Source organism: Fusarium oxysporum, chromosome VII, assembly GCF_013085055.1.
Source record: "Fusarium oxysporum Fo47 chromosome VII, complete sequence".
Taxonomy (NCBI): Eukaryota; Fungi; Ascomycota; class Sordariomycetes; order Hypocreales; family Nectriaceae; genus Fusarium; species Fusarium oxysporum.
In genome coordinates, this window is record NC_072846.1 from 3,951,711 (window position 1) to 3,966,665 (window position 14,955).

Here is a 14,955-nt window from a genome sequence, read left to right on the forward strand (position 1 = left end):
CTAGGCGGCGTGCAATCAGTCGCTCTAGTCCCTTGCCAAGGCAGGAGAGCAGCGAGATAGGCCGCCATGCCCGTGGCTCAGTGAGGTCTCTTCGCCCCGGTTTCGCGATCATGACCACCTCCGCCTCCTTGAATGGTTTCGGATGATGGCCTGCGGAAAGGCATCCTTCGAACAAGCGGCGGACATGTGTCCCGATGATGTGCCATACGGCTTGGAGAAGATTGACGGTGATGTTATCTGACCCTGGCGACGTATTGCCTGTCTGGATGGACGCACACTGCGCCTCATCTAGCGAGACCCTGGGCGAGAAAGGAATCAACCTAGAAGGAGATACTGGTGTCCAAGCGTTTGCGATGTCGTCCTCCGCAGTTCTTCGTTCCAGCGTAGCCTGTCGGAGTGCGTTGGCTTTGTCCATCTGGGTTTCGTACACGACGTTGTCAACCTGCAAGGGCGGGGGCTGAAAGGCTCCAGGGGATTTCAACCATCGGACAGCTTTGAAAACAGCGCTACTGCTGGAGAAGTTGTCGATGAGGTTCCGCCAATACTGCCTCTTAGCCCGGCGGACCACACGATGAAAGTCTCTTTTGGCGATCTGAACGTCCTGGTTGAAGCCGCAGGGGTAGCTTCTTCTGATAGCCCGGAAAGCAGCCGCAGCGCAGGCGCACTCCTCCGTCCACCAGGGGGCTGGGCGTCCGCCTTTCCGCGCGGGCCGGCCAGCTGCTTTCGCTGCTGATGTTAGTAGACTTACAAGTGAAGACGCGAGCTCGTCCAGCTCCGCAGGGGTCGAATCTGTGAGGGGGATTTCCGTGGCTCCCAGTTCTACAATCTCGACGAATCGTTTAAGCTCGTCTTCCGTCTTAACTCGGATCTTGGCCGGTTGTACCGGAGTCGATCTGATGTCAAGGAAGGTCAAGCTGAGCGTGAAGTGGTCGGAGCTAGTGGCGAGATGGTCCTCGACGGTAGCTTCGGCCAGTGGCATATTGGTGAAGGCCAGGTCAATCGTGTTGCCGTGTGGATTTGTCGGGATATCTAGAGTGTTGAGAAGGTTGAGGTCATTCTCTGACGCCCATCCTGCTACCTCATGGCCGCGGTTCGTCGCTTGGCCCGTCTGCCAACTACGATGCCTGGCATTGAAATCGCCAGCAACGAGGCAGCGCTCCGGAACAGGCCAGCGAAGCAGCGTGTTTAGGGAATCCCTCTCGTCGTTCTGGCGATAGAAGTTGACGATCGTCATGCCATTGATCGTGAGCCAGAGAATATCGCGAGTTTGAAAGGGCCGGATCTGATCGGCGAGAAATCTTGGGTCTCGCCTGACATATGTCATCACTCTAGGCCGAGTGTCGTTGCTGTTCCACATGTCGACTGGTGTGAATGTGTCGTATGCCGGGTGAGTTTTGGTCAGAAAGCGGGTCTCTGTATGAGTCGTCCACGGCTCCTGCAGGAGTACAATGTCATATCGTTCCGAGTCGGCCAGCGCCAGGGCGCAGTCGTGGGCCGGGGGGATCTTGCCGACGTTGGCCTGAAAGATCCTGAGCGGCTTCTTGTCGTTCCTTCGTGTCTGCGAGTGTCTATTCCTAGTCATGAGGACGAGTGATGAGAACTATTCGGCGCTTTCGCGGTGAGCCCGGCCTGGGATGCTCAGGCTCCTCCTCTACTTCGTAACCGACCTGGGGCGTTGTGGCCACCATGATGCACGATGGTGCTCCTGATATAGCTGGGCTTGGGGCACGAACGCTCGGCTGCTCTTGTGATGCGGCATCCTCGCCTTGTCGTTCATACGTGCTGTTATGGGCTTCTTGGTGCGATTCCGGTTGTGCTTCTCGCTGTCGTTGTCGGTATGCCTCCGCGCCTACGGTCCGGACATCTCCTCGCTGTTCTTTGGTAAGTCGGCGCAGCACGCCGCGCACTTTCTTCGGTCGAGCTGGGCACCTGTGAAAGTTAGCCAGGTGAGGGCCCAAGCAGTTAATGCACTGTTCTGGCGCGGCGCAGTCATCAGTAGAGTGGCCGATCTTGCCGCAGCGTTGGCAGACTGGCCGTCTATGACAGTTGCGGTCAAAGTGAAAGCCCCAGCACGTCTCACACTGTCTTAGCCGGTCAGTTTTGTCAACAAGTCTGGCCATGCTGCTGCCAAACAGCGACCAAAATCTCTTTGTGGGCTTCAGAAAGGACACAAGTAGGGCCTTGGTCAAAGGGTTGTCCGAGAATTGTCGCGCTGGGCGTATGTCAACAGGCTTGAGCCCCGTCTGCATTTCTATCTCGTCGCTGACGATGCTGTCACTATCCACCTCATTACCGTGAAAGTCGGTCAGTCTTTTGGGAAAGTCTGAGACCACATAGGTGAACCATTCTTTGTTCGTTTCTACTGCTATAGGTTTCAGTTCAGCGGCCCATTCAGCCTGCTTTTCTACAAGAAAGTCGCGTGTTGCCGAGTCGGCAGCCAAGACGGCCCATCCAGACCGGACCTGGAACACCTGTCGGATCTTGTCCGAGACGGCGCCGAGTTTCTCCCGGATTAAGGTCCGGATGGCATAGCCACTGTGGGCCCTGGCCGGGGCTCTGGCTTCTAGACGGATGAAGACACGGAGATCTTGTCGGAGTGGGGCGATGGTCGGCTGTTGCCCTTGGCGATGAGGTGGGTCGGATTGTCGGTGCTGCTGTTGTTGCTGACGGTGTTGCTGATGGTGGCGGTGGGCTGGGCGAATGTGGGCAGCGGGAAGCGAGATGGCGGCGACGCTGCTGTAGCTGGGCTTGGGGGTCGTAGGTCCGGAGCCGGAGAGCTCTCGTTTCCAGATGCCGAGGAAGCTGTCAGCAAGTTGTCTAGCTAAACGGCGTTGCGGTCCGGTAGCGAATTGCTGAGCCGCTTCTTCAAACTTGGCGCAGAAGGTTTGAAAGACCATCAGCTTGGCGTTGTACTCTTCCGCGTGTTCTCGCGCGAGATCATTGGCCGACTCGATAATAGAGATTGGTTGTTGTTCAGAGATCGATGGTGAGTTGGCACGCGCAGCTTCTTCCGTAGCTGCAGCAGCGGTGGCGGCGATAAGTGGTGAGGATGGAGTCTGGGCCATCTGCCTGGGAACGGGTAAAACACCAATGGTGCCATTCACGGTCGCAGGGCTATTCTGCAAGAGAGCTGCACGGGCTCCTCGATTCAGATTAGCGGGAGTGTGGATCCCTAAATCGAAGGGGTCTGGGGCAGCGGGCGGGCTCGTCGAAAACGAGGCCATCGCCGCGGCTTGCGACTGCGCAAAGCGCAGGTTGAGTCGGTTGTTGTGCACTTGTTAAGGATTTAGGTGTAGACAGGGCCACTTTCTTAACACTTGTATGCCAAGAAAGTGTGATGACAAAGGAAGGTGCGTTGCCCCTACGTCGATAAGAGCGGCAAGCAGATGATGCAGGGTGGCGGTACCCAGATCATGGCGGGTCACGGCCAGATTCGCGGTCCTGGTCATAATGCTGTCTTCGCCGACAACGATGCTGATGTACTCGTTTACCACTATTACGATGCTACCAGCGGCGATGCTCGCATTGGTATCAACCTCCTCCGCTACGATAACGGTTGGCCTGTTGCCTACTGAAGATAAATTTGGTACTGGTTATTCGATACAATGTTAATTTTCGGTCCTAAGCTATTAACACTCCCTCATGTATATAAGAAGGCTTGTCAGATATAATTACATGTATCGAATCATTTGTCTACAAGGGCGAGTTGGATCCTTTCGATGATCGAAAGTAGAAATCCCACGACTTTCGCGACTTTCGCAAGTTAGAATCTTATTTGAGTCCTGCTGTCTGACGAACTAGCCTTATCTGCGAGGCCGTCGGGTGAACCAAGCGCCAAAAAGGTGATACCACGGATTCTAAATCAAGTCGGTACATAGAGAAATCAGGTTGATTAATGAGAGTTAACAAGTGATTATACTAGAATGTGGGTACCGTATTAGATAGGAGTGAGGGATGATACGATAGGAGATGGGTCAGTGCAGCCGTAAAATTGCAGCTAACGCCTGTGATACGAGTAACATTCACTCTTATACGCGTTTAGCATACGCGTATTCTGATGCATCACATTGTCGAACGACTGGTTGAAAATTTAAGATTCGCACATCATTTTCAAGCCGCGGTAAGGGTTTGTAAGTAAGGTTGAAATGACCTATGTCTAGCGGGCAGGAAATCATCAAGGCTCTGCATACATCTCGGTAATATGAGAAATGGAAGGTTGGCAGGAAGACGTGTTAGTAGTCCGTGGCTGAGTTTCCTTCCGTCCCATCCTACCACCCTTCTCCATCTCATTAACCTAGTCCAGTACAGGGATCGTCATAGGAGTCCTGGTTGCCAAGTCGTAGTGTTTAATTAGCTTTGTGTTTCACATTTAGTTGCGTCAGCAATCCCTGATAATGCCGCAACCCCGCGAGTTCTCCGCTACTCTTGAGCCACGCTCGTAACCGTTGATTGTTCCAATAAAATGAGCAGCAGGCTGATGTAGGAAAGAGTCTTTTCCCTTCACTGATAAACATTGTCTTTGAGAGATTATCCCGCGTTGTCTGAGAATGGCATATTCAAGGCAGATACGTACGTCAACGTTGGAAATGCGGGCATGGAACCTTACTACGGCACTGTCAACTTTGAAAAACATTTGAATCTCAGGATCAACATCTAGGGAGGGAATGAAAGGGTCTGGTTCCAAGTCTTTGGGACTCGACCATTATATCTCGATGTCCAAAGTTTATTTCAGTATGTGGTACGACAAAAGAGTAAACCGTAAACCTTGATCAATCTGCAGCATTTTCTCAGCAATACAAGTGAGGTAAGCCGCGTTACTTGGTTAATACGGTCCGCCTGGCTGACGATTTGGGCGCTTAAAAAATGAAACTCTCAGCCTATCAAGAGGTAAAGTAACGAGAGGTCTGAAACGTACTAATTTTAGAAGCACTTCTCTGAGGTATTTATTAACAATATATCCCCCCGCCCTCTTGTTCCTGCCCCGCCCTATTACTATTTAAATATCATACACAAAAGTTTCTCCTCCAGAAGGCCATCACAATCAGCGAGCATGGCTGGATATCTAGCCAAACATGGCTGCCCAGACTTCATTCTCTCAGCCACGATTATTCTCTTTTACTATATTACACCCGCCAACGCTCGCCAGCGTTCTTTCGCGCAGTTCCAGGAATTCTTCCCCGCATGGGACGGACTCCTCAAAGAACAGCTTGAAAAACATTGCACTGAGCCCCTCAATGATTATCGGAATCGGTCTAGTCCTATACCACGACCTGGTTATTTGGTGATAGGTTGTATCTTAGACACTATGCCTGAATTCCGAAAGGCCGAACTAGCCTCAGCTGCTGTCATCCTCGGGCTTGCGCCATCAGTGCTTCAGCTGCTAAGTGCATCCTATCTCGACACGGCTATGCTAGCCTATCGCCGTCCTATCCTTGCCCTGCTACTTTCTATGTCTAGCTCAGGAGTGCGTCCTCTAACAGCAACTGAATATAACAACTCCATTACCAAAATGGGCACAAGCCTTCCCTCTATGACATTTGGCAAATCTCAATCCGCCTGGGCGCCTGTTATTGTATCTCTGTCAGAGTACATTATTGCTGCTGCAACTGTTGCAAATAATGTGTATCTTGCCTATCAGCTTAGCCTATGGGCCGTTTGCACATTCTCTCCAGGAGAAGATTTTCTACCCGCCATTTGGGCCGTTGCGGCTACAACTATACATCTTATCGGCCATTTAGTTGCCAGATTGGGAATTTCTATAGAAGACAGAGGTGAAGGAGGAGAACTATATAACAAAAGAAAACTATGGTATGGACTCCGGACTGAGCTGATACCGATACATTGGCAAAGCAGACTCAAAGTCAAGGCGGAGGATAGACATATGGGCTGGTTCCTAGTATTGGCATCCGTTCTTTATGTGGGCGACATGCTACAAGCACTCTTTGGCACCATTGTCCTATCTAGCTTGGTATTTATCAGTGTTAGAGATGCGGCTATTATAGTGATTCGGTTAGTGGCAAGTGCTCTTTTCGCTCGGTTGATTGTTATCTATGAGCTGGCTGGACTTAGGACAGATAAGAAAGAGCATACCCCGTCTGAGGCTATAGAACTACTCTAATTAGCACAAATATATTCAAATTTAAACATTTGACAGTTGTTTTTATTAGCGATCTTACTAACAGTTGAGGATATCTTTCACGAGGTCTACTTGCAAATACTGCTCACGTATAGTTCACTATAGGTATGCGGAAGATGCGTTGCCGTGAAGAATGCGTGGTAGGTACATAGTGTATCCCGCTGGAAGTATTAAGAACAATTAGAGATATCGTAGGGTAATGGTGTTCCGTCTTAAATACGACGCATAGAGCTTTTACAATAGCTAAATTATGTACAGAATCTAAGCAATGCGCCACTTTAACCGGGTAAAGAGGATGAAAGACGAAGATATCATAACGTATCGGCATTAGAGCAATAGAGAAGATCAACACGTCGAAGTCTAGGTCGCCAAAGACATGGATGATGAACCTGTCCACGTCCATAAAATCTAATCCCCCAGGATTAGGTAGCCGAGATTAATGTTGTGCGCGCGTCAACGTGATGAATCCCTTAAATAAGGTCGAACTTGAAACTGAGAGGCAAACAAAGCAAGGAAAACCACCCAATTTGTAAGTTAGAATGCCGCTTTGACTTGAAATTTGCTTCAGGTTTTGTATTGAGCGCCATTTTTCAAGGTGAAATTGGGATGTTGGGGCAGAACTGGAATCTTGAGCCAATGTATTACGATACGCTCGCTTACAGTGAAAAGAAATAGTAGAATTAATAGAGACATAACATTTTGATTCGCGTCAAAATGTTGTGGCCGCACAAAAGCCACGCAAGGTTCGCAATTTTCTACTCGCAGCCTAATCTTAATCTATGCATTTGTCATCTTTTCCCACCTACCACCAGTCTGAGCCTAACGACTGCATTACTTGCTTATGGCCTGCTTTCTTTTTTATCTTGCCTGAAAGTCAGACCAGTAGCGTCATTAGTGGTATGCGCAGCTTAATAGTCGTTCTGGCAGCATGGACCTCACTCCACAGCTGGACATTGGCGATGAGATTCTTCCACGACTTCCGAAGCTACAGAAGATATCCCACCTAAACACAGGGAGGTACCCCACTTTACAAGAATCATAATATCGTTTGGGTCTGCGCGCTGCATCTGTAGGCGGCTGCGGCTCGGGCCATGCTGGACGAGCTTTATGGCCACCTACCCATACACTTAGACAATGGAAATGCTCATAATCTCAGGAGTATCAAGCCACACAACATTTTCATCGCATGTTTACCCTGATCCGGCACCAATATTGCAGCTAACGTGCTAACTAACATGCCAACTAACACACGTCACACATTCACCCCACTCCAGCTCTGCTTATGGTCAGAATGGGCGGTGCAGCAGCGAGTAAGGTTGAGGTTCTGCTGGAGAGTATTGTTATTGGGATGCGGGCCATGTAGTACGACTTTGAACAGGCCACGCTAGGGGTTAATCCTAAACTAATAAGATCTCCTATCACTCTCAAGTTTTCCCTTCTAGTAGCTATCATGACTATATGGACGCCGTCTATAGATAACAAAATCACAAGTCGAATTCGGTCTCTGCAAATAATCCTTCACACTTTACCCACCTCGTTAGTTGTCCCTTTCGGCGTAAGCATACCAGTCATCTACGAACCCCCAATCACTCCCTCTAGCTAGGCCGGTAATTAGCAAAATGTCTTTACAAGACTACACGAATTCCTACTTACGTTTGGTCCCGTTCTTCAACCAACAGTTTGCGCTACGGCTTTCCCACTCCTTCGACATATTCTTATTGAAAACAACACTTTTGCATTCTGTTCCCGTACCTTGTTGAACATCATTCTCGATCATCGTTGCACAGGCTGTGAGGCAGTCCTCAATAGAATATGCAACGATGCGGACAAAATCGCCGATAACGCCGCCCTCACTGGCCTCAGAACCAGAACTGCCGCCAAATTAGTTCGCACTCAAATTACAACATATTTGGCCTACGTACGTAGCACCTACACCACAGTACCACTTGAAGCTGTATCCCATCTTAATCATGAAGCTTGTTCCGTCACTCTTATTCCTAGAGCAATTAAGCGCAACCTCGGGGACGTCCGAGGCTGGCCTCGGTATATACGGCGTTTGTAAGGCCTCACTTGCTGTGTTGTCCATAGTCGGACATTCAGCCGGTGCAGACCTCTCCCTAGTACATGAATTCAGATCACTAGAGCATGGCATATAAGTGCGAGTTCTCTCCCATTCCACGCCGGCGACTCACGACTTTGCATTGGCCAACGCTGTGCCGAGTCCTCCTCCTACAGCTCCCCCAACAATGGCAGCCGCGATGAGCGCGATGAGAGCCGTAAATGCCCAAATATTCAAGCCGAATGGAACATTCTGTTGATACCTCTTTTTGAGTACCGATACTGGATTGTAGAATTTCTCCGGTACGTAACCAGAAGCCACCTCTGGGCTTTGGCTGCTCTCTGGGCGTCGAGATCCACCTCAAGGCCTTCGTTGTCGTGGTGCTCAGTCATGCTGTTCGCTCTAATGAAGACATAGAAGGGAAAAAAAGATACTGATCACATACATGCGTCTTATTATAAGTTTGAATGGGAAAGCCGGATAACGCCAGAGTCAGGCCACTTGGAGGCGCAGCTCTGACCATTTGAGACGCTGTTTCAGACATTGCGTTATATGTAAGCTGACTGCATATTCCCACAAGTAACATCCCTGTCCAGTCCCTGCAAATCTGGAAGGCTTATACCGTAGGCGCTTATACTAGTGATACGATTGGATACAGTGGACTTTGTGTAACTAGGGGCAGACTTAATTTCGGCCTCCAACCTTACCATGCGGTACCCACCTACCGGCAGCACCCACCTACCGGCAAGCGAAAAAAAAGTTTTCCCATACAAACTGCTATTTTTCAACCCCCTCACGAACGGTCACCAAAATAGGAATAACAAACTGATTGCTATTTTCCAGTTCGGAATTGAATATATTTTAATATTCTCTTGGCCTCTTAACTGCGCGCCCAGTGCGCGTGCGTGCCACAGGTAACTCTTCCGCCTCCGAATTTGAACCCTCATCCTCTTCCACTCCTCCCACCTCGATCACTTCCTCAACAGCCTCTGTCTCTTCAGCTGCTTGATTTGGTTCTGAAATAGTGTCACCAGCCACTAGAGCCTCGGCTAATGACATGAACTTCCTGTTGGGATTCGGTATCGCCTTTCTCTTCTTGCCTCTACTCAACCGCCCAACTTCCTCCTCTAAACTGGCTACTCTTGAGCTTAGGGAGGCGATCTTTGACTCTTGGGCTTCGAAGCCTTTCGATATCACAGAATACCGTCTTCTTGTTGAAGGGCTCTTGTTCTTCCCAAGATCTCTGATATGACGACTGGTCTTTGGCGTATTATCAGAGTCGACTTGCCCGTCCCTGCGGCTGTCTGATGCAGGCGTCGTTTCCTTCTTGTCTGGCTGAATCTCAGGATGCATAAGCGCTTTTCGTCGTGAGATCGGCCAGTTTCCAGTCACTCTCCAGCCAGAAAGGATGTTTTTCTTCGTCATACCCACTTCCCTGGCTTTGGCATAAGCCTTAATGAAGTTGACTTTGTCCACCGGGGCAGAATCAGTCAGGGCGGCCAACTTTTGGAGTTCTTTGCGGTATGCAGCCTTGGAGGCATTGAACACGCCGTTGTCAAGTGGCTGTAGGCCGTGGGAGCAATGGGCTGGCAAGTAACAACAATATACGTTGTTCAAGAAACACATAGCCATCCACTCATCCTGGATTTAGGGTCAGCGGCACTTTTGGTTCAGGAGGTTCAGGACAGGCAGATACTCACAGACACATGGCTTCGATGACCATCTAATATAATGAGCCTCGCATCGGACTCATCTTCCGGTTGTGTTTGGGAAAGATAGACCTCTCTGAGCCACTTAATTGCGATATGGTTGTCTGTCCAGCCGTTGTCGGACGTGATATAATACCAGCCGGCCACCTCCTTGAGCTCATCGATAAACCACTGTTGCTGAAGTTCTTTGCCTTTGAAGATAATCCCCGGTTTCAGAAGACGGCCAGTTGCCGTGACGGCTTCGATAAAGCTAGTCCAAGTGCGGGACTGGGAGCCTTTGAGGAAGGCCTTCTTCCTGGGATCGCTACTGCCGACAACCAAAGAATCCAAGCCTAGATTCGCTATATATTAGCTGAATTCCTGGTCAAAGCGACAGATACTCGCCAAATCCGGCCATTATACCGCCCTCATCAACGTTAACTGTGTTCTCGGGTTTGATCCAGCCATACTCTCTCTCCCGGATATCAAAGTACCAATTGACAGCGGTCGGGGTAAAGCAATTGAACCTCGACGCCTCCTGCCGTTTTCCTATCTTTGTCTTTATAGATAGATGTCGTTTCATGAACCTGGCTAGCCAATATACACCGACAGGCTTTTCCCTTCCTTGTTGTCGTAGGAGGGCATTGACGGTGGCGCGAACTTGACTGGGAGAGGGAGCATAGCCTAAGGCCTCTTGCCGAAGTATCCATGCGACTAATCTGGACTCCTCAGGTTTGGATAACAGCTGGGCAGGCTGTGTGACCTCTGACCTTGACGGTAGGCCCCTTAATCGGTCCCCGAGAGTCGACCGAGGGATCTCACGTTTCTGGGCGGATTTGTTCTGCGAGAGGCCGTTATCCGTGACATCTAACACTGCTTTAGCAACTTCATCCTCTGTATAAGACACGCGTGGCATTTTTAAGGCGATTATTAGGGGCTGGCATCGGGAACATTGGAAGGAGCGTCGGGGAGGCTGGGTGTCAAAGGAGATGTTTTGACAAATTTTACATTAGTCCTGTGCGACCATGCTGTATACGTAATCAAAAAAGCAATGTGATGATATCAGGCTGAACGAATTTCCTGATACAATAGAAATTATTCTATACTAATAGCTTCAATTCTGGTCAAATCCTGTGTAAGTGAAATTGGGCATTTTGTATGGGGAAACTTTTTTTTCGCTTGCCGGTAGGTGGGTGCTGCCGGTAGGTGGGTACCGCATGGTAACTCCTTCCGATAAGAGGGGGGTTGAGTAGTAACGAATGGTGAATTTTTTGGCCTTATTTCATTACAAGGCAAGGCCTGATCCTACACACACACACAAGTCTATTACGCCCGGTAGGCCATTTCCCAGAGGGCTCTATGAGTTAAAAATACATACATCTCGCTAGTTGTTGCCTTGATCTCGCCAAGCCCATGTGGTTCTTGTCTTGTTCTTTCCAGCCTGGTCATCGCTTGTCTCCTTGATCCCCGTAATTGTTAGTAATAGCAGGTCAACTTGAAGCCCAATTCCTCCAAGTGTTCAGTTTCCTATCTTCGGCGGCTGAAGCGGTGCCTACTTCTGGCTACGAAAGCATGGAGGCTGTGTCGAGGTAATCCTCGAGTTCTCTCCAAGCAAGGCTGGCAAGACCTGGACAACAATACCAGGGTCGACTTACGGCGCTTCGTAGTCGTCACGCGTGCGCCCTGGTCGTGCGATCGCAGTTTGCACCTTAAGCCCGCCGCAGACAGCACTTCTAGGGACGACATCGCGCCGCAGCGCCTCAGGTGCGAGCTGAGCCTAGATCCCGTCCTCTTGGCCAACCGACATGCGCGTCCGTCCTCTCCGGCCAGTGTACAGATTCCTTGAAGACATCGACAGACGACCAGCAGTGCCCCTGGCACTGGCCCGGTTGCGAGCCGGACTCGATCCTTCCTCCGGTCCCCATACACTGCCACGGCCCACCGGGTTGTCCGGGCGCGACCCCGGGCCCGACTTCCCGTTACAAGCAGAAGTCTCCTTCGGCCTGCCGACCATGTCTTGCAGCCAAGGCTCTGTCTACCACCACCCAGCCGGCGTGCTGGAAGAGTTGACCTTGTCCACTAACCAACCCAGCCTCCCCGTATGTGTCATGTGTGCGGTGCGCTGTAGCCTTGCGGCCCGATCATTGGGTGTTCCGTAACCACTTCGGTCTTAACGACTCCTTCAACAATCTGTTAACAACTTCCATTACACACAGGACGAACACTTATGGAAGGGGATCCGCGCCCTCGCGGTGTGCACTGCGGCCCTTTGGCATCACGTTCCAATGCCACCGTCCCAGAGCCGGTCTGGGTCCGAGGGTGCCCTGTCTTCTGTAGCTGCCAAAACGGCAGGAAGTCGGGTGGTTTTCATAACCAGTTCCCTCGATCGGTTTGATGACCGCACGGGCGCGCCTGCTCCCTCGTGCGTGTTGTGGTGTTTGGTGGTAGAGTCGGTGACGCGTCGTCAACGCGCGCGATCCAGACGACAACAACACAAATACAGGCGACGCAACCCGCAAGCGGGTTGCCCAGAAAGAGCCTTGAGGACGAATTTGAAGATAAAAATTGGGCAGGGGATATAATTCTCAGCGGATGACTAGAAGCTATGTATATGCAACATCAACAGGAAACTAGCTTTTTGCTGTGTTCAAGTTACCGCCGATCACACCATGCTAGGTAGTGGTTACATTAGGTCCTTGTGAAACATGCCCCACAAACTCTAAATCGACCCTACACAAAGCGGGATTCTTGAAGCGGGACCCTCAGAAGGATGGGTCCCTCAAAAGCTCACGATGAGAAGATTTACGTTCGGTTCATTTGACGACAGCCAGACTTTCAGAATCTACAGACTATCACTCATTGTAAACATAGCGGCATGCCCAGTTCGGCTCCAGTTCTTTTGCGACAAGGCAGCCGAGGGGCTGAGTTTCAACAATCCAGTGCTAGAGAGCCTGATCACCGCGTATCCGAAGGTCGTCAAGAATCTCCCTTCGCCGACCGTTATCGGCGTGCAATGTTGCCCTTCATGTAAGAGCACGAGGCCGGTTGTCGCGCAGTGTCCAATGTTTTGGGCCAGTTGCGGATCGCCTATCACAACCGTTCTGCAAACACCAAAGTCCCATCTTCACAAAACGAGAGATCCTCATGTGGAGGTTATCGGTAATGGCGTGCATGAGAGGGCCAAACGCGAAACCCAGTCGCGGCAAGTCATCCGAGAAGAGAGGCTGGATGCTGGGGCAGTGTACGAGGCGGAAGTTGGAGGCATATGTTGAGTGGTACGTGGAACGACTGCACAGATCGAATCGTTCAGTAGACGCAAAGCAGTGGGATGCTGTGAAAAAGGTGACAACAGAGCGAACTGGAAGAGACGCAGGAGAGTGTGTATACAAAAAGAGGCCAGAATGGCAGGGAAAGGGTCAAACTGCATAGTTGGGTTACGTCTTTGAAACGTAGGAAACACTTGAGGACTTGAGCACAAATGCAACTTTTTATTCTTTATGGGGATACTTCTTTGGGGGATGGCGATTGCGATGTGGCCTAGTCCCGCCGTCTGGGCCTGGGAAAGGATGCAAAGTGATGCTAGACTCGCCGGCGTCGGCCATGGCCGACGGAGATGGGGAATTAGAGGGGGAATTGGCCGGAGGATCTGGGCTATCTTCTGCAATCGATACATGAGAATGGCCTTCTGTAGGCTGCGGAAGCTGTTTCTTATATGAAGATCCCGCCAGGCTGGCGCTGTCAGAGCCTCGTCGCCTCTTAGAAGGGGTGAACGGAGTGGCACGACCCTCCCAGCGGGCGGATCGCTTCGAAGTCGGAGTAGAAGATGGCGTCGGCGTGGCCGTGGGGACGGCAGCCGGTCTCGGTAGGTAGGCCAAGTCGAGGACACGGAGGGCCAGCTGATTGGTGTCGGTGGTGCGGCCAGCGACTTTGGCAGTGATACTGAGAAAAGCTCCCGACTGAGGGATCTTGACTTTTTGCCAACGCTTGGTGGTTTCCAGGAAACAGGTGACGGAGAACGCGACTGGAGCTGCTTTTGAGGTGTCGTAGACGGATGTTTCGACGGCGAAGCAGCGGTCCTCTGAAAAGTCAAGAGTCTTGTCGCTACGAGATGGCACGAAGCCGATAATGGTCACCATCGGACACCACTGTTCTGGCAAGTGGCGTCGATACTTGTCAAAGTCAGACACGTCTCCCGGGTGACTAAGGAGAGTTAGTTGGAGCTAGATCGGGTACAGGACGAGACGGGACGTGCCTCATCAAGCTTAAGGCTTGGACACTGATCTCCAAGGCCCCGTCGGCAGACAGGGCAGTAGAGAAGCGACCGTCGGCGTAGAAGAAGGTGTTTGCCACATAGAGGTCCCTTTCTTCTCGTGTGAGATAAGCATGGATGCGGGTATGAATAGGCTCGACGTTGACATTAGGACTATAGAAGCTACTCTCCTCAAAGATGTTGACGTCGGTCTGTATTTCGACGTAGTTGGGTGCATTTTCACGACTCGGGTCCTCTATGACGGTGTCGACGAAGTCGCGCAGGTGGATGGTACTCGAAAAGGTCGATTGTAGAGACATGCCGAACAGAAGTTGAGGGAATTATTGGAAACGTGCCACATCTCGCGCGAAGGTGCGGGACGGCTTGCTATAAAGGGAGGGGTTCCAACATGTTTGGTGAAGGAACTTTGACTGGTTATTCAGAGCATGTGACGAATGTCACGTCAGGGCATTGAACGTGAACCTTGTTCTCATTGCCAAGCAGATGATTGGTGAGTGCGACACAGGGTCGACGGGGAAAGCGTTAGACGAGGTTACTGCCGTTTCAAGCAAGAGGGTGCTGTGTTTGCAGGCTGAGGTGGGGAATACTCCCAAAGCGTTATCGAGCAAGGATTCAGGGGTTATTTGAGTTTAAGCCTGAAGGAGCGTGTCCTCCCGTAGCCCGGGCTGAGGAGAAAAACGGATAGTTTGGGTGTCCGGGATGGAGCAATGAACTGAGGTAAATGTGCAGATATTAGCACCAGACCCTTGGGGGCCAAGTGGCCTGCCATCCTTTGCATCACGATAGAAGTATGAGGATAGGA

General features: G+C 50.9%; 4 protein-coding genes across 4 annotated transcripts; 2 read left to right on the plus strand and 2 right to left on the minus strand.

Annotated features, from left to right (window-relative positions):
• Nucleotides 1-3,386: 3,386 nt before the first annotated feature.
• On the plus strand, nt 3,387-3,575 carry FOBCDRAFT_138748 (arabinan endo-1,5-alpha-L-arabinosidase A; the record flags this gene model as incomplete). The annotated part of the gene is made up of 1 exon (XM_054706283.2): nt 3,387-3,575. The coding sequence occupies one exon, from the start codon at nt 3,387-3,389 to the stop codon at nt 3,573-3,575; it is 189 nt and encodes a 62-aa protein (XP_054562258.2).
• A 1,475-nt stretch (nt 3,576-5,050) lies between these two features.
• On the plus strand, nt 5,051-6,118 carry FOBCDRAFT_140432 (uncharacterized protein; the record flags this gene model as incomplete). Its single annotated transcript, XM_054706284.1, has 1 exon — nt 5,051-6,118. One exon carries the CDS (start codon nt 5,051-5,053, stop codon nt 6,116-6,118), a length of 1,068 nt encoding a protein of 355 aa, XP_054562259.1.
• A 1,555-nt stretch (nt 6,119-7,673) lies between these two features.
• FOBCDRAFT_251945 (uncharacterized protein) lies at nt 7,674-8,587 on the minus strand (the record flags this gene model as incomplete). The annotated part of the gene is made up of 5 exons (XM_059610981.1): nt 7,674-7,735; nt 7,790-8,007; nt 8,059-8,274; nt 8,329-8,457; nt 8,517-8,587. The coding sequence occupies 5 exons, from the start codon at nt 8,585-8,587 to the stop codon at nt 7,674-7,676; spliced, it is 696 nt and encodes a 231-aa protein (XP_059465499.1).
• A 4,776-nt stretch (nt 8,588-13,363) lies between these two features.
• Nucleotides 13,364-14,452, minus strand: FOBCDRAFT_296477 (uncharacterized protein; the record flags this gene model as incomplete). Its single annotated transcript, XM_059611892.1, has 2 exons — nt 13,364-14,083; nt 14,187-14,452. The coding sequence occupies 2 exons, from the start codon at nt 14,450-14,452 to the stop codon at nt 13,372-13,374; spliced, it is 978 nt and encodes a 325-aa protein (XP_059465500.1). The 3' UTR covers nt 13,364-13,371.
• Between the last annotated feature and the right edge of the window lie 503 nt (nt 14,453-14,955).